Here is a 21506-nt window from a genome sequence, read left to right as displayed (position 1 = left end):
ATCCGGTCCCGTGGTCATTTTGGGAGCCGGGCCGGTAGGGGCGTGTATGATGGAGTAGAGGGCGTTTATGAGGGGAAAAGGTTACAGCGGAGAAGATGGAGGTGGAGAGCAAGTTTTGGTGGATGTCTCGGAACCGAGAACGGGAACCGGCGGGGAGGATGGGAGCCGACAAGCTAAACCCCACGAAAATACAGACATGAGTAAAAAATAGGAAGCTCCTGGCGGTTCAATTGAAAACGCACAGACAGTAGAAACACTCACATGGGACATTAGTCAAGGATTGAGTGGAACACGAACCGACATTCATTTCATCACCGAGAATTGAGGTCTGGGGATTGATTTGCGGATGGTGGGGTAAAGGTGAAGGAAGGCCTAAGTTCAACGAGTGCACCTTTCATCTCGATCACAGGGACATCAAAGGAACAATTTGAAAGCCATTCCTATCATCAGTGGAAGCAGAATAACTTTACAGTTCAACAGAGCAATACACAACAGCAGCAATATTGGACAGTGCAACACTATCCTATCAATACTTTCGCCATCAACCAAGCAAGGTACACTCCTTCCTCGCTAAATCCACACTAATTGCTGGGTCTCTGAGGTGGCGTCCGAGCCTTACAATAGGTCCCGTGAGACGTCGCTCCGGCTCTGAGCCGGCCGGTCTCTCGACTCCGGCCCCACGAAGTCTCCATGAGCCGCAAACAATTGGCAATCAGCAGGGAGGCAGAAGCACATCGAGGCCATCCATCAACATTTTTAAAGAATGGCCAACTTTTTAGTGCCACTGGCTTCCGAAAGCTCCAGCTGCTTGCTACCTATAATAGCTCCCTCCCCCAGCTTCTATCCGTCCTCGAATCTCTTCAGGTCATCTTAAGTCTCTTTCCTCACATACACATTTTGAGATACCCCGAGGAAACCAATACTTTAATTACTACACCACCTTCACGATGCCTTCTTTCACCGAGAACGCCGTTCGCACGGAGATTCCTGGCCCCGTCTCCAAGGCCAGCTCCAAGCGTCTTGATGCTATCTTCGACGCCCGTGCCGTTCACTTCGTTGTTGACTACGATAAGTCTCACGATAACTAGTAAGCACCTAACCAAGACATCTCCAAAACCCATGAAACTAACACTTTGCAGCATCGTCGATGTTGACGGCAACAAGTACCTCGATGTCTACGCTCAGATCGCCTCCATCCCTGTTGGCTACAACAACAACACCCTCATCGAGGCTGCCAAGTCACCCGAGATGATCTCTGCTCTCGTCAACCGACCCGCCATCGGCAACTTCCCCTCCGACCAGTGGGTCGATATCCTCCGCAATGGTCTCATGAAGGTCGCCCCCAAGGGTCTCAGCTACATCTTCACTGCTCAGTCCGGATCCGAGGCCAACGAGCTGGCCTACAAGGCTGCCTTTATGCTCTACAGCCGCCGCAAGCGTGGTGATGCTGACTGGAACGAGGAGGAGATCAACTCCTGCATGGAGAACTCCAAGCCTGGCTCCCCTGAGCTTGCCATCATGAGCTTCAAGAACTCTTTCCACGGCCGTGGTTTCGGCTCTCTCTCCACCACCCGCTCAAAGGCTGTCCACAAGCTCGACATTCCCAGCTTCAACTGGCCCCAGGCTCCCTTCCCTGCTCTCAAGTACCCTCTCAAGGACCACGCCGAGGAGAACGCTGCTGAGGAGAAGCGATGCCTTGAGGAGGTCGAGCGTATCATGACCACATGGCACTGCCCCGTCGCTGGTCTTATCGTTGAGCCCATTCAGTCCGAGGGTGGTGACAACCACGCTTCTCCCTCTTTCTTCCAGGGTCTCCGTGATATCACCAAGAAGCACGGCTGTGTCCTCATCGCTGATGAGGTCCAGACTGGTTTCGGTGCTACCGGTTCCTTCTGGGGCCACGACCACTGGAACCTGAGCTCTCCTCCTGACATGGTTACCTTCTCCAAGAAGGCCCAGACTGCTGGCTACTTCTTCGGAAACGAGATGCTCATCCCCGACAAGGCCTACCGTCAGTTCAACACCTGGATTGGTGACCCAGCCCGTGTCATCATGTGCAAGGCTGTCATCCAGGAGATCCTCGACAAGAAGCTGGTCGAGCAGACCGCCCGCGTCGGTGGCAAGCTGTACGCCGAGCTCGAGAGCCTCGCTGCCAAGTACCCCGAGTACATCCAGAACCTCCGAGGAAAGGACCAAGGTACATTCATTGCCTTCGACACTAAGGATCCCGCCAGCCTTGTTCGCTCCATGCGCCACATCGGAGTCAACATCGGTACCTGCGGCAAGAACACTGTTCGTCTCCGACCTATGCTCATCTTCAACGAGGAGCACATTCCCACCCTTGTTGGTGCCTTTGACAAGGTCATTGGTGCTATGTAAAAAGGTTACGAACTTGTGTGTCGAAAAAGAATGGAGGTTTAAGCATCAAATTTATCACTAGCGTTGCATTGTTATTTTACTGTTTTATACACATGAGGCCTGTTATTGGGAACACCTCAGGGAAACGAAAAGGAGTGGGATACTGATATTATTGAGCTGGTAATATACCCGGCGAAAGACGGAACTGGATCTACACAAAGTACTTTAGGATACGAGGAATGATAAAAAAGAACTACCATTAACTTCAGTTGAATTCTGTTATGATCTATGTGAAGTTTGACTAATAAGAAGCAATGAAACTGCTCTGGAGTTGTAAGACATGGACCTCGACAGCCCCAGCCATTGACATATAATGAGCTGCAAGATGGAACAGATTCGGCGTTGTTCTGAGGCGCCTCCTGTACCGCACTTCGATCGGTAGTGCAGGTATCCTAGTCAGTGAGCCCATAGTTCAGCAGTCGATTCAGACATACTCGGACTTTGGTGAACAAGGTGTGTGATTGCACCGTTTCACTGAACCAGGATACACTGGCTGAGATACTTGCTGTGGCTTACAGTAACAAGTGAAAAGATAGAGACCTACCTAGTGGGTGGCAGAAAAGTTGACCTCCTAAGCCTTAGGGTATAAAAATAAGTAGTCTGAGAAGCCTGGTCTAAGCATCATAAACTGACCTACTGATTTTGTCTCTTATGCTGTTAGCGGCCCATTTTTTGATACCCTGAGGCCTGCGTCTGCTGCGAGCGGTAATTCGGCATACATATGCACGGCAAAAGCAACGCGTGTACACGCCAAGTATAATGTAGAGGAGGCAACCATGTCGGATTTGATCGGCTGAGTGAAAGCTCCAACCAGATATTGCCCAAGAGGCTGGTGTTGTATGCACCGCATGCAAGATGCAATCTCCAGATCCAACTTTCTTTTTGCTCAGCTCCGGGGGTCAGCTCCTTTGCGAGTGTGTCAGGCTTATTCAATTGGCTGAGGACCTTCTACTGCGTCTTGGGAAGGAATTGGTAAGAGATGCATTGGTGTTGCATGCCGCTCTGAGACAGCCACGGGAAAAGATGTGGCAGATGTGCAGCTCAAGGGTTATGCGAGCCATTGAGATCGTTAGGAGCGAGCAGTCATTGTCGGGTCCGAGAACATGACGCTCGGATGACCGAGGATATTGTTTGTCTGTTGCAATCTGGGGTACAGGTTGGTGTGTTTCGTGCCGTTGATAGACGACACACTCTGCATGGAGGTGATGATCCAGAACTGCTGATGCCCCTGCCCGGAACCGACAAACCCCATGATCATTCTGACAGGAAAACTGAAGAGACAACAAAGCTAAGGTCGTGGGTGTGAAACCCAGATGTGTTGGTCAGTATACGCAAGATCCGACAAATTCATATTGGAGCTTGAGTATGGGTGATGGATATGCACAACGGATACACAGCATATTATAGCATCCTACCTATAGTGAACCTGTGAGATCTTGCATATTGAATGAGTACCGTGCTCAATGTTCGATGGGCGCTCAACCCCACAGATGCCAGGATATGGTCTATAAATCTTTCCTTGTCGCTCTGACATGCATTCCCTAAATAAAATGAGGCGTTGGTGGTCTGTGAGTTGAGATATGCGGCAGCATTATGTAAGGGTAAACTGAGTATAACGTTGTAGACTGTTACCTTGATGTCTCATAGAATATGGTTATCTGTATTATCAGTTATACCTATAAGCCATAGTTCTATGTAGATAGGTAGCGAATAAAGTGTTGGTTGATATCTAAGTTGACTGATCTTGACTGACTCAGTAGCTCAGATGGCCGGACCCTTGTCTGTTCTATGTGACATCTCCCCCAGATTTGAGACGTGCAGTATCATTCGCTTATACCAGAAACATAGTGGGCTCGGCTACTTTAGAACCAAGACAAATCGGCTTTTCTTTTGACGCAAGGAATTGGTTGACATCTTACGATTCCAGAATTGTCTCGGAGACCTCCAAGACCAATAACTTTGTGATATTGCTCTCTCCGCCCCGCCCCGCTCCGCCATAGAAGAAAAGAGAGCTTGAGATGATCCCTGGAAGACGCCTGTCTCCTATCTCACTAGCACTGCTGTATCTGTCTGTCGGGATCGACAGCCAACCGCATTCGAGCGCATGACAAGGTACAGAGCATTGCATCCTGAAGAAGCCGAAGTCTCGACCGTCCCTTCTCCCACCTTGAAGGAGACAAAGCAAAACCACGTCTCTTCATATCCGTAACCGATTGACCTCCCGCACCAACCAGCTTATTCCAGCTGGTCGCTTGCAGCAACATCAACAGCTGCAAGCTCCTGAAGGGCCAGGGTTGTTGCAGTGTGACCTTGCATAGTTTATTAGCGCTACTCCCAACTCTGCCTAGAGGTCAGCCTGCAAGCTCTCAGCTCATATACATCTACTATGTATACTGAGGACAATCCCATGTAATTACTTCAGTTCAATCATATCTCAGCATCTGGACTACACCAGTAATCGATTCCCTCCAAAAATCGAATCCCCTCCTATCAGCATTGGCTCACTGACAGGTATCAAAGACAAGGTGAATCCAATCCTGCGGTTCCGCTAACAGGACTAGTCTGGCGGGGCGCTAGTTTTATAGGATACTCCCCGCGTCTGTTTCCTTCCACTGTACCTGACTTTATTCCGTCTGTCTCTCACTCAGCCTCAATCACTTGGACTTTACTTGTTTCAACCAAAAGACGATATTGTTTCAACCAATTCTACCATAACGGTGTTGTTCGTCGCTTCCACCAGGTGCCCAGCATATCTACCTCTGTATTATCGACGTTCAAAGAGAAGGAAGAAGCAAAAAGAAAGCACAGAAAATCCACCGAGTCTGACACCATCAATCAAACCTGTCTGCAAGAGTTGCTTCTGGAAATCTGACTCTTACCAATTGCATTGGCCAACGTTCAGTCGCTGTGTTACGCTACGCCGAGTTGCGCATCCACTCACAAGGGTCCTGGATGGAACCATTCGCTTCCTAAGCCTCCAGCTACTGAGCCTAGCCTTGATCTACCTCTACCTGTTCGTGGGCCGTAAAACCACTTCGATCCGCTCAACTTGAACCGTCAACTCCAATTACCACCGATCCTTCGAATTCCGTCATACGTCGTTCCTTTGTCGCCTCGTCCCAATCTCAAGCTCCCGACTCCTTTTGCTGGGATCCACGGGCCTCCCGTCGCTCGAGGTCCCGGGATTCCTTCAGCTCCGCCAGTCGCAACTTGAAAACCGGCCCCGCGCTACTGTACCTGGCGCATCTCCTTGTGACGGGAAATGGACAAGCAAGAACAGAACCTGCAGAAGAACAGGCAGCGCCAAGCCGAAAGAGAGCGCAAACGAGCCCTTCGAGCGTATGTTTCCATCTTTGCGCAATTGCCTATCCCATTGCGCGCCCAGATTCCAGGTCGAGGAGGCACGATCAATACAGCACAATGTGCTTAGATGTCTCCTTCTCAGCCTTGAACCTTGGATGTGCTCAGCCCAGCTCATATTTGTCGCCAGTTCACCTATTGTTGATAGCAAACCTCTGGTCGCCTTTTACTGACTTGACTGGTCGATAGTTGCGACGGCTGCCGACGTCAGAAGGAGAAATGTGATGGTGGTGTACCATGCCGAAGGTGCACGCGCCTGCGTCGACAATGCGAGTTTCTGGGCCCTACTGCTCGAGATGGCGAAGGTGGCGATAGCTCTGGAAAGTAAGTCAAGAAGCTGTTCCTTGTGGTTTGAAAATCTTCACGTTACTGACTTAGGTATTGCATGTGTGTAGGAATCGAAATGGTGCAAACAACGCTGAGCTCCTCCAGCGCATTTCATGTATGGAAAAGGTCATCTCACATTATGCCGGCAATGTTGCTCTAGACACAGAATCGTTAAAAGCCATGGCTGTGGCGATCGATAACAAAACCTTTGATGCATCCCAATTTCAACGACAGGCTCCGATCATGGATTCTCCGAGCTCCGAATATCTTGGAGCGGATGACGAGAACTACACCGTGCAGCCCTTGGACAACAACACTACACGTAAGTCTTACTGTACTTGGTGAGATATCGCATTGCTAATCCAATTGGCAGACTACTCAGGCGAATTCTCACATTGGAACTTCTCAATGCGGATAAAGCAGTGGATTGAGCAGTGTGTCCCAGAGCGTCACGTATGACTCCTACCTTACCTATCAAAACAACCAAGCTAACCATTCGTAGGATGCACCGGGTCCTCTCAGTTTCAAAGAATATTATCGTGCTGAGGAACTTCAGTCGGCCAACAACACACAGGCATCACTTTCTGCTTTGCCACCTCGATATGTTGCCGACTTCCTGGTTCAAGCATTCTACAAGCATGCCGAAACCAACTATTTTTACGTTGAACGTGGGTGGCTCACCGAACAGATCGACCTCATTTACCAAAATCCCGGTGCCTTTTCTCGACGCGAAGTCGGGACTCTCTGTATGATATGGATCATATTCGCTATCGGTACTCAGTACGCATACCTGGATTCAATCACAGGTAGAGATGCACACGGAAAGTCCAATGACTCGAGCCCATTTTCTGAGGACACAATTGGTGTAATGTTCTACCAGCAAGCCTGCAAACTTGTTCCTGATGCCATCACAGTGGCGTCACTGGAAAGCGTTCAGGCTATTCTGCTCATTGGCATCTACACCTTGCCGCTTGATGCGTCAGGACTATCATACATCTACCTCAATCTCGCAGTGAAGCTTGCTATTCAGAACGGCATGCACAGGAAATGGCCTGCTGAAGGACTCGATCCTTACGTTCGAGAAACGAGGAATCGTGTATGGTGGACAGCCTATACAACGGAGAAGTATGTTCGCCCGACATATTCATCTGGTATTCCAAGACTAACCCCTCAATAGGCGAGTTGGTATTTACCACGGACGACCGTTATCTATTCAGAGTAAGGACGTGGATGCGGACATGCCTGTGGATCGACCAGATATCATGCCATCCAATGCCACTAGTATTGCGCACATGCTTGCGACCCTGCGATTAAACCAAGCCCTTGGAAGAATCGCACATGAGATGTATGTAATATGTGCTACAGCGAGCCATTGATACTCAGGAAGCTAACTATTGACACAGCTCGGTGTTGCGAACTTCACAAAAGCATGGGATGAATGAGGGTTTGCAGCGAGTGATCGACATGAAAGAGGAGCTTCGGAAGTGGTGGGACTCCCTCCCTGAAACCGCATACCGTGACGAGGTGAATCCCCAGAACCCAATTTCGCGAGCAGACACACATCTCAAGTTGGAATATTGCCTTCTGCGGATGTATGCTGGGCGACCATTCATCTTGCCTCGCGAAGTCGTTCGCGGTAACGGAAGCACGTCCAGCTCACCCGCCGATTCTAACAGCCAGCGCCCCAACACTCCACACAAGTCAAATCCTCGATCAATCCTGGTAGCCGACTGCGTCGAGGCCGCCTTGACCATCGTCGATACCTGTCATCTACTACAGAACACGATTGGCCTTGCGCGCGCCTCATATACGGAATTCAGTTCTTGCCGTGCTGCCCTGCTGGTCATCATTACCCAATGCTTACAAAGAAAAACAGACCGGCTGCGTGACGCTCTGCGTACTGGCATGGCAATGATCAAGGAGATGTCGGCAGGTGGAGAGTCAGCCCGGTCAGAAGCGTCCCTTATCGAAGTTTTCGAACGTGCTATATCAAGACTTGATGCTACACTTGATTCGTCTGGCCGAGAGACTGATTACTCGCGGTTTAAAAAGTGGGAGTTATTATGGAAGAACGATGGGCCTGTTCCAGACTTCAGGCCAGAAGAATCACCCGAGAGCTCGATGGCGTTACCGCAGAACCCAAACACCTTCTGGAGAGGGAACATGGGCACCACTGCACGACCTGGCATGCCAGCCATGCATGCTGCGAGTCCATTTGTGGGTATGGATGCGAATTTCCCGTCCGTACCTCAAGTGATGGATGAGTTTTCAACGCTGTTTGGATACGGGTTTGGACCAAGCCCTGAGAACATGGGAGGCACAGCCAATGGAGGCATGTGGATGGGGCCATGAGCGATTGGTAATTCTTATCAAGTGCAACAGCTCACGTTCTCTAAATAACCAGGGAGACATCACTGACCACTTTGGCTTGCTCTGGAGACGTGGCCTTTTACTGAAAGGTTGAGAATCAAACTTCAGAGGTCCACAACCCGTTGGGTTCATCTAGGATCGGTACAGTTGTACGGACAAGTGCTGGATTCCGCAGATGGTTTTGTTGGGATAATACTCTTCTTACTGAACCGGCAATTTTTCGAGTACATTCTCCTGGCAGAGTGGCAAAGATGAGGTCATGAAGATCCAACGGTGGTCGGTTTTGTTATGTCTGATGAAATGGCAGACAATAGCTTCTGGATCCCTGAACGTGTCGATTCATTAGGTGGTCATTGGTCAGTTGAAAGACATGGAAGTGCAACGAGATATACCCCGATATTTGGCTGCTTCAAAAGCTTGAAACTGTGCAATTTGTTCGTTTCTTTCTCTAGGTTCCCGAAATATCTGGAGTCGTTTTGATAATCCTGGGATTGTAGGAATGGTGGGAGTCAAAGCATCAAAGGCTACATTCTGGTGCAGTATAACAACGTTTGAATGGGTCGACCCCCTACCGACAAGGCGACAAGGCGAATCACGAAAGGAACAGAAAAATACGTTAGCATAGCACACTTCAGTGCTCAAAACTATAACAAGAGTTATGGATATTATAATACTATTATTTACCAGTTATATTCAGTAACCCAGGCAAGTTAAGATGACATACATCATTTGTAGAAGCAGAGACGTAAATCGATGAGATATAGACATATCAGGGCATTGAAACAGGCATCATAATGGATTAGGCTGTTAATAACTACTAATACAGATCCTCGCTCCTACACTATACAACCGTGGCATTAGAGATTTCCACTGCTTGCCCTCCCTACGTATCCTTACACATATTAAATTCCCAACAACGGCTTTAAGCTCGCTGTGTCTGTCGCTTTTGGTTCTTGCGCATCTCCTTCTCCCTCTCCTTCTCGAGGTATCGCTTCTGGGCCTTGGCGTCAAGACCCTTGAGCTCAGCATCACGCTTAGCCTTACGGGCCTTCTCCTTCTCGAGGAGAAGCTCTTCTTGGCGCTGGCTCTCGGCTGTCTTCTTAATCTCGCTGATGGCGTGCTCGCGGATAGTGCGGACCTTCTTGGTGACTTCAGGACGGAAGTGGCCAACCTTGACAAGGACGTCAGGGAGCTGGAGGTAGTGCGAGAAGAGAGGCAGGAGGGTGTCGTAGTTTTCGCCAGAAGGAAGAGAGTACTTGAGGAAGAGTCGCTTGCGGGGAGTGGTCTCCTCAAGAGTGAGAGGCTTGTCGACAGGCTGGTCAGAGATGATCAAGTACTCAAAGTTGTCGCCTGCGGCCTTGACAGCAGCAATGAGCTCAGGGGTAAGAAGGGTGTCGGTGATCTCGGCGCTCTCGCTCATAACGGTGAGCCAAACAGGAAGCTTGGGGTTATCCTTGGTGAAAGTGAGAGAAACGTCGTATCGCTCGTCGCGGACTCGGCGCATGACGTCCTTGTGGACGATACCCCAAACAAAGCCATCGTAAGTGCTCTTGCCCTCCTTGCGAGTCTCAGGGGCACCGGGAATAGAGGGAACAGTGAGACTCTCCTTGCCATCGAAGGGGTAGGTCAAGACCTCAGCGGCATCCTTGGGTGCGGCAACAGACTCGACGAAGAAGCCGGCGAGGTGCTCGAAGCAGTTGACAATGGGGTTGAACTTCTTGGTCAGAGTGAGCTTGACATCGGTGAAAGCCGTATTCTGTCGGCCGGTAGCGTAAGTAGCGAACTCAAAGAGGGACTTCTCCTTGATGAGGGTATCGGTGTTGAGGTTCTCGTTGTTCACAGTGGGAACACCACCGAAGCCGACGAGAGCGTACTCCTTCTGCATAATGGGAGCGTGAGCACGCATCCAGCCCTTGGCCCTGGAGCGGTTGCGACGAGCGCCAATCATGTGGAACAGGAAGATGAAACTCGAGATGAGGAGGATGATGCCCTCCATCCTGAACTCGGAGATGGAGTGACGCTCGTGGACATTGTACCACTTGGTGTAAGGAGCCTGAGTGGCAGCAGCAGCGGGACTTCCAACTGTCGCATCCTGGGTTCCGACCTCAGGAGCTGGACTGGGAGCTTCGGCAAAGTCGGCGAAGTCTATATAAGAGGTCGCGTGTTAGTCAAGTCAAGTCATGATAGTACTCTGACGTCCCCCCTCCTTGCGCGTCGCAATATTGCGCAATTGAGGGAGGACCAATTGGTTTTCTTACTTACCCGAGTCTGGGCTCGCGGCCTCGGGGGCCTTTTCGCCTCCAAAGGCGTTCTTGAAAAAAGAGGCCATTTTACCAATGGTTCAATGGAGAGGGAGACAAGGTCGGAGGGGGGTAAGAAGAAAGGAAAGGAAAGGCCACGAGAGGCAAAAGAATGGGGGATTCAATGCGGAGAGCTTAGCTTGGCAAAGGTGGAGACGAGCTGTAGGGTCGAGGGTCTGTCTGATGGCATCTGGATCCTGCAGCCAGTCTAAGCTGGAAAAGGCATCTGAAGTCAAATTAGCCACTTACAAGGAGCTTTAATGCTGGAGCTGCTGTCAGACTGTAGACATGTTTTGGATGCATACGCTATAATTTATTTATATGAATTGGACAATTGACGTTATTCTCGCTTCAACGGCTAGTAGGTACTTAAGCTTTGTAGATCGTAGCGAGCGAGTTACAGGGCATCGTGACAGCGTGTTACAAGAGACATGGGCAGCAACATCTTGTCAAGCCATCGATGTATGTACTGGTTCAAGGATCAACGTTCATATAACCGATACTCAGGAAATAATTCGTCAATCATCATACTAACAACAGCCTCGTTTAGCAGTAAACGTCACTTAATAATAGAAACGTTCTAGAAACCCAATGTCTCACACCAGACAAGCGTGGAAGGTCCCGAGCTTTTAGGGTGGACTCGTTACCCCGTCAACCGAATCTTCAATACAAATCAACTCCATGAGAACTGAACCGACTCTCAAACAATTATCACAAGATAATCAATTTTTGGTCCGAGTTAAAATGTCACGAACCACAACAGTTAGAAAATATGGGAAGCAAGCAAAACGCTCCAAGGCAGAGCGCCTTTTCGCTGAGCTACCTCAAAGCCCGATACGACTACCACCAAAAGGAGACCCAGACACCAAGGAGGATTCCATCTCTCTTATCACAGAGAAAGTATCAAAGATAAATATCGAAGAAAAGACAACTACCAAAAGGAAAGCACGATCATCGAAAAAGGTCACAGAAGCTGTTCCAGAGGCACCAATTGAGATTACAGAGGTTAAAGAGGATAAGGACGTCACAGCACTTGAAAAGGAGCACACCCCTGAGCCTGAGAAAGACGAACCTGAGCTCGAAGAACCAGCCCTCTCAAACTCACCCACAGAGGAAGATGATGAGTTTGAACTTTCAAGACTAGTCCAGGCTCAGATAGCAGAGGAGGAGGCTGTACACAACCCGCAACTACGCACTCTCACCTGGGACGATGTTTGCCTTCCTGGAGATAAGATTGAGAAGATAGCCGAAGCATCATATGCCGAAGTGTACCGCGTTACCAACGACCGCGGAACAAGTATCATCAAAGTCATCCGCCTACCATCACCCATCAAACCTCAGACCAAAGCACAAGTAAAGTCCGGTCTAGTCGACGAAGAGCCACATCCCGAGGAGGACATTAAAGGAGAACTGCAAATTTCGGAGTGGCTTGCGGATATCCCAGGATTTGTCGTTTATAAAGAGCGATATGTTGTTCAAGGCAAAACGACAAAACAACTCCTCGAGACGCATCAATCATTCCAGAAGAAGATGAAGCGTCAAGACCCCGGCCGAGCTCAGTTTTATCCTTCTCCAAGCAGATACTTGGACGACACACGATTTTTAGTGGTCGAGCTTGGTGATGCTGGAACATCATTAGAAGATTGGAAGTTGACTACTGAAAGTCAACTTTGGGATATATTTTTTCTGCAGGCAATTGCTTTGGCAAGAGCTGAGGATCTTGTTATGTTTGAGGTGAGTCTTGGACGAAATACCCCACGTACGGTACGGCCACTGACTTAAATAGCATCGTGACCTTCACGAGGGTAATTTATGCATCCGTCAAGTGAAGTCACCTCGAAAGATGGGCCCTCCATCAGTAGGATTCTTTGGCTACTCGGGTCTTGATATCACTATTCTGGACTATGGCCTTTCCCGTGGAGAGGACCTCTCAGTCGACGATTCAGCACCAGTAGCTTTCGATCTTGAGAGAGACCTCAGCCTCTTCACCAGTACGCATGCAGATCAATGCAAAGTCTACCGCCAAATGAGATCTTTTCTCCTCCGCGCAGACCGAACATGTCTACCACCCGAAGCTCATGATACACCTTATGCGAAGGGTATTGATGGGCCATTATCGTGGGATGCCTACGCACCGTATACAAACGTGCTTTGGCTGGCATACCTCTACGAATACATCACTACCCATTTCAAGGGCGACAAGACAGAGCTGGCTCGCTTCAAAGATGAAACGGAGGAGCTGTGGGAATACCTCAACCCGGATGCGGGAGAGGACGTGCCCTGCTTCGGTTGTGCTGCAGACGTGGTGTGCTTTGCTGTCGAAGCGGGCTGGATCCGCCAGGATCAACTGAATGGGGCTGAGGAGTCGATCCTGCAGCACGAAGACAGCATCATTGCTCCACGAGAAGAAACCGAGGTTGTGAGTCAAGAGAAAGCTCCGATACGGAGGTCGACGCGGTCAACACGCAGGAAATGATTCAGAACATACGTGGAAAGGTTGTGCAGTAGGGAAATGCATTTGCATACGGCGTTTGTGATACCATGGATTCTTTTGTTAGACAAATATGCAAATTGGAGCAGCGGTTGTCTTGTTTATTTAGAGTCAATTTACTCGTATCACCATTGGCTTGCTTTTGAATGCCTTGGTTGGAACATTTGGGGCTATTGATGTGGGTGGTTTTGGTGTTGCATGGATCACGTCTTCAGCACACGAACATGTTTGTAGCAAGAACCTTCCGATTGGGTTTGTTTTTGTCCTTCTCTTGACTTATCCACTGTCGATCATATGGAATTGTCTTGGACAAATGTGCGATACCGACATTGCGGATGACCTGGGTTGCAGCGTTGTAGGTAAAAAACCCGTCGAGTCCGATCACGTGTAAGTGTTAAATGAGTATCGATTGTTTTCTTGGATTAGTACTCTTATATTATCAACAGTTGTCAAATGACCATACTGCATTATTTATCATTTCAGTGAATTGAAACCTGCCTATATTGTGTTTACATTCCTCTAGTGCAGCCCGGGCCAAGTTGCCATAATGAAGCATATGCTTGTCGTATGGGGATATCTTTGCCGAGCCTACGTAGGTCATTGGATTAGTGGGAAATGAAGACACCGAGTTTGGACCATAATACAAAGAAGCGGTGATAATAACAGACGAGCCAAGAAAGGCAACTGAATAAACGGTGATGAGTTTGCAGCAGCAATCCACTTGGTTAAGCATGTAAGTGTCAGTAAATACTTGTTTAAACAACGGATGTTAGTGTCAAGACCAGCAAATAACCAAATAAGATACTGCACGTATTTAATCAGTGGAGAGGACAATGAGCTGTCAGGCTGTCAACCTCGGTCACGGTTCCGCCGTTGTCGGCCCAGTGAGCGATAACTGGCCCGGGGAAAGAGCAATGCAGCACGGTCCCCCACCTGGACCTGCCGAGGCTAAAATACTGGGACCTTTTGTCTTCTTTGGTTGGCTCAGCCAGCTCCAGCTCAGCTTTCCAGTTGTTGTTCCTACATACGAACCAAAAACCACCTCACCTCACATGTCACGGCCTTCTTAACTGAATTCGGCCTTTGAACCTGACGCGTGAGTCCCGAGATTTGTTCTGTTCCTTTTGTTTAGGTTTCCCCGTATTTTTCTTTTATTCTCTACGTATCCATCCGACCGTCAATCATGAATCTGGGGTCAACTAGATAGATCTGTTCCGCTCGCCTCATCTTCATTTCTTATTCCCTGCTTCTTACATACCGCTTCTCCTCGACAACCAACCCACCTTGAATAATCGTCGCAACCTTTCGTATTCGATCGTCAATTGCATCGCCGGCTTCTATACCAGCGACTGAACCCATTGTATACACCCAGCCGTTGCCATGTCTTTCAACGGACAACACTCGCCCTACGGTCCGACCACAATGTCAAATGCGCCTGTCGGACTGTCCAACAACCTTCTCACAACCTCCATGTCCTCTCTATCGGCTTCTCCATCAACGCGCCATCCTTCTCAAATATCAAAGTCGTACCGTCAAGCTTCAACTTTATTTCTTACGCGTCGTTTGCCCGAGGCTCTAACGACTTTATTGCCATTGATTACTCCACCTGAACATGTCGATGATGGCGAGCCTGCGCCAGTCGCGCGTGCGTCAAGGACCACTCGAATTAAAGTATGGAGCCTATATCTTACCATTCTCAATGGCATTGTCGAGTTAGAGCCCGAGGAGGGCAAGGACGCTTTTGGGAACCAGGAATGGAGAGCCTTATGCACCAAGGTCCGCGATGGAGAGATTTGGGATGAGATTGTCGCGAATGGATACCACGGTGTTGAGGGTGACGTCGATTCGGATGTGGTAATCAACCTGTAAGCGTCTTTAACCTGTCGCTCCATGACTCAGACTAACTCGACCAGCGCGACAATATTATTGGCACATGCCCGTGACCAAAAATTAAATCAACATAAATTGGAGGCATATCTCGCTGCCTCCAACACCCCTAACCTTGACGTCGCTGGCCGGCTTGCTGAATCAGCATCGCCCATCACAAATCGTTATCGATCTCCGGCTAAAGGGGCGAGTGGCGCCAATACACCCAGAGATCTCAATGCTCGAGTCAAGATCCTCGAGTTGTACACACTACACGTACTTTTGCGCAATAACGAATGGGACTATGCTCGCGAATTTATCAGCGTCAGTTCCGTTCTGGACGAAGAGCGTCGCGAGGCCTTTCTGCAAGCATTACAGAGCCTCCACGACGAGCAACAAGAGCAGGAAAAACTGGAGAATGAGGAGCGACAACGACAAGAAGATGAGCTACAGAAGGAGATCGAAGCCGCAAAGAAGCTGCGCGCCGAGAATGAAGAGAGGGAAAGAAAACGAATAGAAGAGGAGCGTGCAAAGCGAGAGGAAGAGGAAAAGGAAAAGGAAAAGGCAAAGCAAGCGGAAGAGGAGAGCGCAAAGCGCGAAGGGGGCGAGGTTGACTATGGAGTCGACGACACTGCCAGTCATAATGGATCAACTCGACCTCGAAAGGCAAGGACTTTGTCATCGTCATCCAAACAATCCAGGGTGTCAAAGGCACAAAGCACAAGCCAGGCGGGATCAAAAGCCAACGGCAAAGCAGTTTCTCGTCCTCCAACTCTGGCATCGCGCGCATCCATGGTTATTTCACACTTGGGCGTTGTGATCGAGAAACTTAGGGCCTCACTCAATGCGAACCCCATGCTCTTGTTCAAGTTTATGGCGTTTATTATGGGATTGCTTCTTATGTTGGGCAACGCCAACCTGCGCGCGCGAGTGAAGCGGATACTCTCTGTCTTCTGGGCCAAAGTCAAGGGCACAGCAGGAATGGGTGTCAAGGTCAGCTACATATGATTCACATTCTTGACTGTATTATTTAGCATATTATGCGTTACGAGGAGTCTTTTGGTTGAGCTTTTGTTTCTTTTGTTGTTTTTCAGCCAAGGTGTCTTTCAAAGTCAAATTCTACACAAGTTGAATAAGGAACAAAACTGGCCAGCATTGTAATTACTAGATAGCTGTCGCCCAATCTAAAAACCAGAGTCTTTTTGCATCCTAATTTGCGCCCAAAACACCCATGATGCCATATTTGAAGATGCACCTCCAAGCACGAAACACATCAATCCACGGCCCAGCCCAGGCCTCAGCTCTGCTAGTATTGCGTTGTCCGATTCGTTTTCTTTTGGTAGAATAACTGGAGGGAGCCAAAGTCAGCATGTTGTCAGTAGAAAGAAAAGAATTAGAGTTGCTCACATCTGTTCTTGAACTTCCCAGGTTTATAATCTTGGGACACCCGTCGCGATCCTTCTCGAGACGCGTGCATTCGAAACAGTAAAAGGCGTCCGAGATACCCTCACCGCCGCATACAACACACTTGTTCTGGTAGTTTCCGAAGCTGCACTCGTCGCAAATGCGCACAAGAGTCGTAGGTCGAACGTAGGAATCGCAGACTGGGCATTTTCCGTCGCACTTGTCGCAGAGACGGCCGATGGCGATGCCAGCCTGCTTGCGACACATGACAAGATCGCTGCGTGCAGAGGTTAGTTGAGTTGCCTCATTATGAATTGCAGAGATTCGCAAGACTTACGGATGATGACGAGACATGATGACGATAAGCGCAAGATCTAGAGAGTATAATTTTGTATGTGAAATGCGCAATATCGAAAAGGTGTGTTGTGAAAGTTGAAGAGTCAGAAACTTGTGATAAATGTTGTCGAGTTTAGCACTGGGGATTTCTCAGCCTTGCCGTAGCGTTCCGACAGCTTCGAGGGGCGGCAGGGTCGCGAGCCTATCAAAAAGGAGGGTAGGAAAAGCCAAAAAAGGGAAAAAGGAAACCTAGGTAAACTATTATGGTAGGTTGACATGGGATTCGAACAGTAAGCTTTCTTCTGAAAATAAAAAGGCTTCTCTTTAAAGAAGCAACATTATCCTCACGCAATACAGAAAAGCTGGTTGGCAGCCACATAGCTTCCATGTTTTCTCCCTTCAACACACATAACACACTACTGTTAATCAACAATCGAGTACTGAAATGCCAAGCTATCAGTCAACGTGCCCGGAAAGAAATAGGTAGCTACCTAATCCGTCTAGTCGCCGCTCTACATAGGTAGGAGGTACTAAGCTAACCAACGTCGCGGTTGTCACACAACAATGCAGCCCAGACGAAGAAGCCTACACAGTGGTATCTATAACTAATAGACTGCGTTACATTTTAAGTCGTAAAAATAAATTAACTATGAAGCTTGTGCTAGACTAAATCTTGTATGAGCATACCTAGTATAACAATAGTAGAATCGTACACACAATTATGGGCCTTTCGAAGCTCTTATTATACCCACTCACCAGGTCCAGTCAGGATTCGAAACCGCCCGATTCAACCCATCCTTCCGCGGATAGATTATTAAATACAAATATGCAATTGTTAAACAAAATCAGCAGGAACAGGAAGAAATTCAAATCAATAAATTTGCTGTGCCTCAGTTCCCCGTGTAACAGATAGCCTCAAAGGCCTCTCGTTTGGGTAGTTCTATCCTGCGGGTGGATAGCTTTATTGCCATGGGTTCATTATAGGCGCGACTAGTTTGTGTACAAAGGATAGAAATGGTCAAACTTCCCGCATAGGTAGCTTGCGTTGTGAAATGAAGAAGAGAGGGGGAGGAGAGGGGCTTCATATGCTGAGATAAGACTTTACTAATATAAAAAGCTTGCTTAAAACTTAAATACGCAATACAGTAACCCAGTACTCTGCAAGCTTAGCAAAGTTTCCATTTCATTCATACTACAGGACCTACTTTAATAGAGCCAAATGCTCAAACTCCCTCAAGATAGTATGTAGTTAGGCCTTACAGGTAGCTCTAGCAGAGCTCAACCAGCTCCACAGTGCCACGTAATTGGCTGCATGGCAGGAGCCAACCCCACATTTCTATCAATACCGCTTTCTTCAGCCTTGACAAGCATAGAGAGACATCTTAGACTTCTTACCTTTCACGATTCGTTCTGCGACACGGCAGATGTAATATTTCACTGTACAACACCCATCAATCGCATTGAAGCGCGGCTGTTATCTAAAATGACAACAGAAAATGAGTGCGCTAAAACATGGTTTCTTGCCAGCAACATCTTACTGACTTGATAATAGATTCCGCAGCGTGGATGATATCATACTAAGCCCCGGGAATAATGACAATTCAGTATCTCAAAGTGTCTCAGACAGGGAACCCACCAAGAGGAAGGCTTCCATAGATATAGACAGCTCTTCGCCGAAACGCATGAGACATGACGACCACTTTCGTGAAGCTACGAACGAACGACCAAGGAGGGGCTCATCACAGGAGCGCCGCAGTTTCTATGGCGGCTCCAAAGGTGTCGATGTCGATCGCCGAAAAGTCGCGACGCAGGAAGAGAAGAAGCGCGGCAAACGTTTATTCGGCGGGCTCTTGAGTACTTTGAGTCAGACGAGTGGCGATTCGACGCAGAAGAGACGCCTGGAGATAGAGCGAAGACAACAGGAACGGATGCGCAAACAAAGCGTCGAAGATGACAAGCTACGGGCAGAAAAGAGAGCGAGAGCCATGGAGGCTCGCAAAGGTGACCAGATTGTGTTTGATGAGGAAGTTGTAAGTCGGCCAAGCTTGTGTGTTTTGACGAACTGGAGCTGACGATGTTATAGATGCGAAACAAGCATACCAAAATGCTTGCGGTGGCTCAATACCTACGGACGAAATCACAACCGCAGATCGTAAGTCGAACTATCACTTGTTCAATATGAGTTCTTGCTAATGAGGTCAAGTATTATCTCCCTTGGAAACTCACAGAAGCACAGGAGGATACGATAGAAGAGCAAACACGGCATGCGAAGGCTACAGTAGAGCGGGAAGTGGAAGCTTTTAATAAAAGAAAAGAACGACAGGCGGACACTGGCAGACGATTTTCAGCACGAACAGAAACCACGGTGCACTTAAATGAGGAAACGGTTCATGGCTCTAAAACCACGGATGGCTCAGAACACCCAGGAATAACTCAAAAGACGGGAAATGAAGCTGATCAACATGGTCATCACCACGATGAGGCAGTAGGTGTGTTGGAGGAAGCTGATGAGGATATGGTGATTTATTGAAAGTTGTCTAGCGATATCACGATTCTCGAGTGGTTGATGTGTACAGACTGCCTTTTCGACTTGGAGAACATTGAATCTTGTACTATTTTTTATCCAGCTTTATGGTTAGCAAAAGCGGGGTTGGCGTTGATGAAGGTGCTTTATTCGAGAGCTATTAGTTACATATTGTCGACTTGAAGTCATTGAGCCTTAATTATATCTGATACCCTATCACCATGCATATTAGCCTCAAACCTGTGCCGTAGACTACCTACCTATATCGAAGCATGCGTCACCTCTCGCCATCAGGCAGACCGCCCCGGGGCTTCCACCAAAAACCCACTATCCATCTACACTACGTTATGTAACAAGCCGAAAGTGAACGCATGTTTTGCTGAGAAGGTTCCACGGCAGATATCATGAGCAGCATAAGAATATGTCTTGTAGCCGCGATTGGCGTCTCCATTATCCTAAATTAGGAAGTCCTCCCGTACGTGCCTCGGTTTCTTCCTCTACTAGTGGGAATTTGCCGTCGGGATTTACATAGCGGGAGCAGTGGATGAACCTACGCACGTACCGTAGACTCTGTGGCACAGGTATATAATGCAAGCTGGCTCCAAGCCGCTTGTAACTTGCGATTCTCTTCATCATAGACTTCCTGCTTTTTGCACATATCATATCCTTGGCGAAACTTGTATAACCATTTGACACATAAAAGGTAAGTGCCAAACATGGTGTAACCTACGTAGCTCTCGATGCGTCGCCCCCACCATAGCCGAACTTTATTTCCAGCCCTGGTATCCCAACAACGATCGACTAACATCTTCAGCAGCTCATATTACTTCACATAAGAGAGGACGCTCACCTCAAATTTGTTAAAAATGGCTCCCGATAAGCTTGTGCCAAATGACCCTCGTGTCAAGCACGAGACGGCGCAGATTCGGGGCAAAACCTACAAGTACATTGTCGGTGAACCCGAGGGTACCCCTCTGGAAACCATGGTCCTCGTCCATGGTTTCCCGGATCTTGGATTTGGCTGGCGCTACCAGGTTCCCTACTTCATGTCTCTGGGATTCCGAGTCATTGTCCCCGATATGGTAGGATACGCAGGCACAGATGCCCCAGAGTCTCTTGAGGAGTACACATACAAGAGCCTCTCTGCAGACATCAACGAGCTGGCTCGCAAGTTTGTTGGTAAGGACGGACAGATCGTTCTTGGCGGCCACGACTGGGGTGGCATGATCGTCTGGAAGGTCTCTACCTGGTACCCCGAGTTGATCAAGTGCGTCTTCAGCGTCTGTACGCCCTACATGCAGCCCAGAGAAACTTTCCTTCCACTTGAAGCCATTATTGCCAGCGGTCACCTTCTCAACTTTAGCTACCAGCTGCAGTTCAAGGGCCCAGATGTTGAATCCCACATCCAAGGCAAGGAGAAGGTACGACAGTTCCTGAATGGTATGTATGGCGGACGTACTCCCAATGGAGAGCTTGGTTTCTCCGCAAAGGAAGGCGTCCTGTTCGACAACCTGGCCGAGCTAGGCCCCTCACCTCTCATCAGCAAGGAGGACCTCGATTATTACGCCGAGCAGTACTGCTTGCACCCAGCCCCCGAAATGCGTGGACCCCTCAACTACTACCGCACGCAGGAGCTCAACTACCGCGACGACGTGGAGATCGCCAAGAAGGGCGGCAACAAGTTCAAGATGCCCGCCATGATGATCACCGCGAGCAACGACTCTGCTCTGCCTCCTGCCATGTCCCAGGGCATGGATTCAAGCTTTGATAATCTGTCCCGGGCTGAAGTCCAGGCTTCGCATTGGGCTTTGTGGCAAGCTTCCGATGCTGTGAACCAGCATCTCACAAAATGGCTTGACGGTGTTTTGGGTGGTGCTTTGGAGGCCAAGGCATCTCTGTAGGCAAAATTTATTGGATATATATGCTGGCTTATACATGAATATCAAAAAAAGAAATTACCATTTGTTGTCTTATATTAAGCTTACCCAGGAAGTTTTGAGTGGCTGCAGGTTCGCCTATATGAACCATGCATGAAGAACAAGTCTATTCATGTTTCAGTTGTCTCATGGTAATTGGCTGTACTCCAAAACACAATCAATGAGTACTGCGT

At 48.7% G+C, this 21506-nt stretch overlaps 7 protein-coding genes across 7 annotated transcripts; 5 read left to right on the top strand and 2 right to left on the bottom strand.

Annotated features, from left to right (window-relative positions):
* Nucleotides 1-727: 727 nt before the first annotated feature.
* FGSG_06751 (4-aminobutyrate aminotransferase) lies at nt 728-2717 on the top strand. Its single transcript, XM_011328093.1, has 2 exons — nt 728-1087; nt 1140-2717. The coding sequence occupies exons 1-2, from the start codon at nt 948-950 to the stop codon at nt 2377-2379; spliced, it is 1380 nt and encodes a 459-aa protein (XP_011326395.1). The 5' UTR covers nt 728-947; the 3' UTR covers nt 2380-2717.
* A 2963-nt stretch (nt 2718-5680) lies between these two features.
* Nucleotides 5681-8457, top strand: FGSG_06750 (uncharacterized protein; the record flags this gene model as incomplete). The annotated part of the gene is made up of 8 exons (XM_011328092.1): nt 5681-5757; nt 5968-6102; nt 6174-6427; nt 6479-6558; nt 6608-6851; nt 6912-7230; nt 7283-7450; nt 7509-8457. The coding sequence occupies 8 exons, from the start codon at nt 5681-5683 to the stop codon at nt 8455-8457; spliced, it is 2226 nt and encodes a 741-aa protein (XP_011326394.1).
* Nucleotides 8458-9253: 796 nt separating this feature from the next.
* On the bottom strand, nt 9254-10810 carry FGSG_06749 (uncharacterized protein). The gene is made up of 2 exons (XM_011328091.1): nt 10738-10810; nt 9254-10620 (listed from the first exon to the last, which is right to left on the bottom strand). Exons 1-2 carry the CDS (start codon nt 10802-10804, stop codon nt 9398-9400), a joined length of 1290 nt encoding a protein of 429 aa, XP_011326393.1. The 5' UTR covers nt 10805-10810; the 3' UTR covers nt 9254-9397.
* A 396-nt stretch (nt 10811-11206) lies between these two features.
* Nucleotides 11207-13752, top strand: FGSG_06748 (uncharacterized protein; the record flags this gene model as incomplete). The annotated part of the gene is made up of 5 exons (XM_011328090.1): nt 11207-11237; nt 11539-12509; nt 12562-13194; nt 13376-13653; nt 13713-13752. 5 exons carry the CDS (start codon nt 11207-11209, stop codon nt 13750-13752), a joined length of 1953 nt encoding a protein of 650 aa, XP_011326392.1.
* Nucleotides 13753-16130: 2378 nt separating this feature from the next.
* FGSG_06746 (pre-mRNA-splicing factor ini1) lies at nt 16131-16890 on the bottom strand (the record flags this gene model as incomplete). The annotated part of the gene is made up of 4 exons (XM_011328089.1): nt 16131-16153; nt 16298-16316; nt 16540-16813; nt 16874-16890. The coding sequence occupies 4 exons, from the start codon at nt 16888-16890 to the stop codon at nt 16131-16133; spliced, it is 333 nt and encodes a 110-aa protein (XP_011326391.1).
* Nucleotides 16891-18355: 1465 nt separating this feature from the next.
* On the top strand, nt 18356-19511 carry FGSG_06745 (uncharacterized protein; the record flags this gene model as incomplete). Its single annotated transcript, XM_011328088.1, has 5 exons — nt 18356-18372; nt 18425-18902; nt 18956-19024; nt 19076-19357; nt 19500-19511. The coding sequence occupies 5 exons, from the start codon at nt 18356-18358 to the stop codon at nt 19509-19511; spliced, it is 858 nt and encodes a 285-aa protein (XP_011326390.1).
* A 751-nt stretch (nt 19512-20262) lies between these two features.
* Nucleotides 20263-21369, top strand: FGSG_06744 (uncharacterized protein; the record flags this gene model as incomplete). The annotated part of the gene is made up of 1 exon (XM_011328087.1): nt 20263-21369. The coding sequence occupies one exon, from the start codon at nt 20263-20265 to the stop codon at nt 21295-21297; it is 1035 nt and encodes a 344-aa protein (XP_011326389.1). The 3' UTR covers nt 21298-21369.
* Nucleotides 21370-21506: the final 137 nt, after the last annotated feature.

The sequence above is a fragment of the Fusarium graminearum genome, chromosome 4, assembly GCF_000240135.3.
Source record: "Fusarium graminearum PH-1 chromosome 4, whole genome shotgun sequence".
Lineage (NCBI taxonomy): Eukaryota > Fungi > Ascomycota > Sordariomycetes > Hypocreales > Nectriaceae > Fusarium > Fusarium graminearum.
The sequence above is the reverse complement of the archived record's forward strand: the minus strand, read 5'-3'. Positions and strand labels throughout refer to the sequence as shown.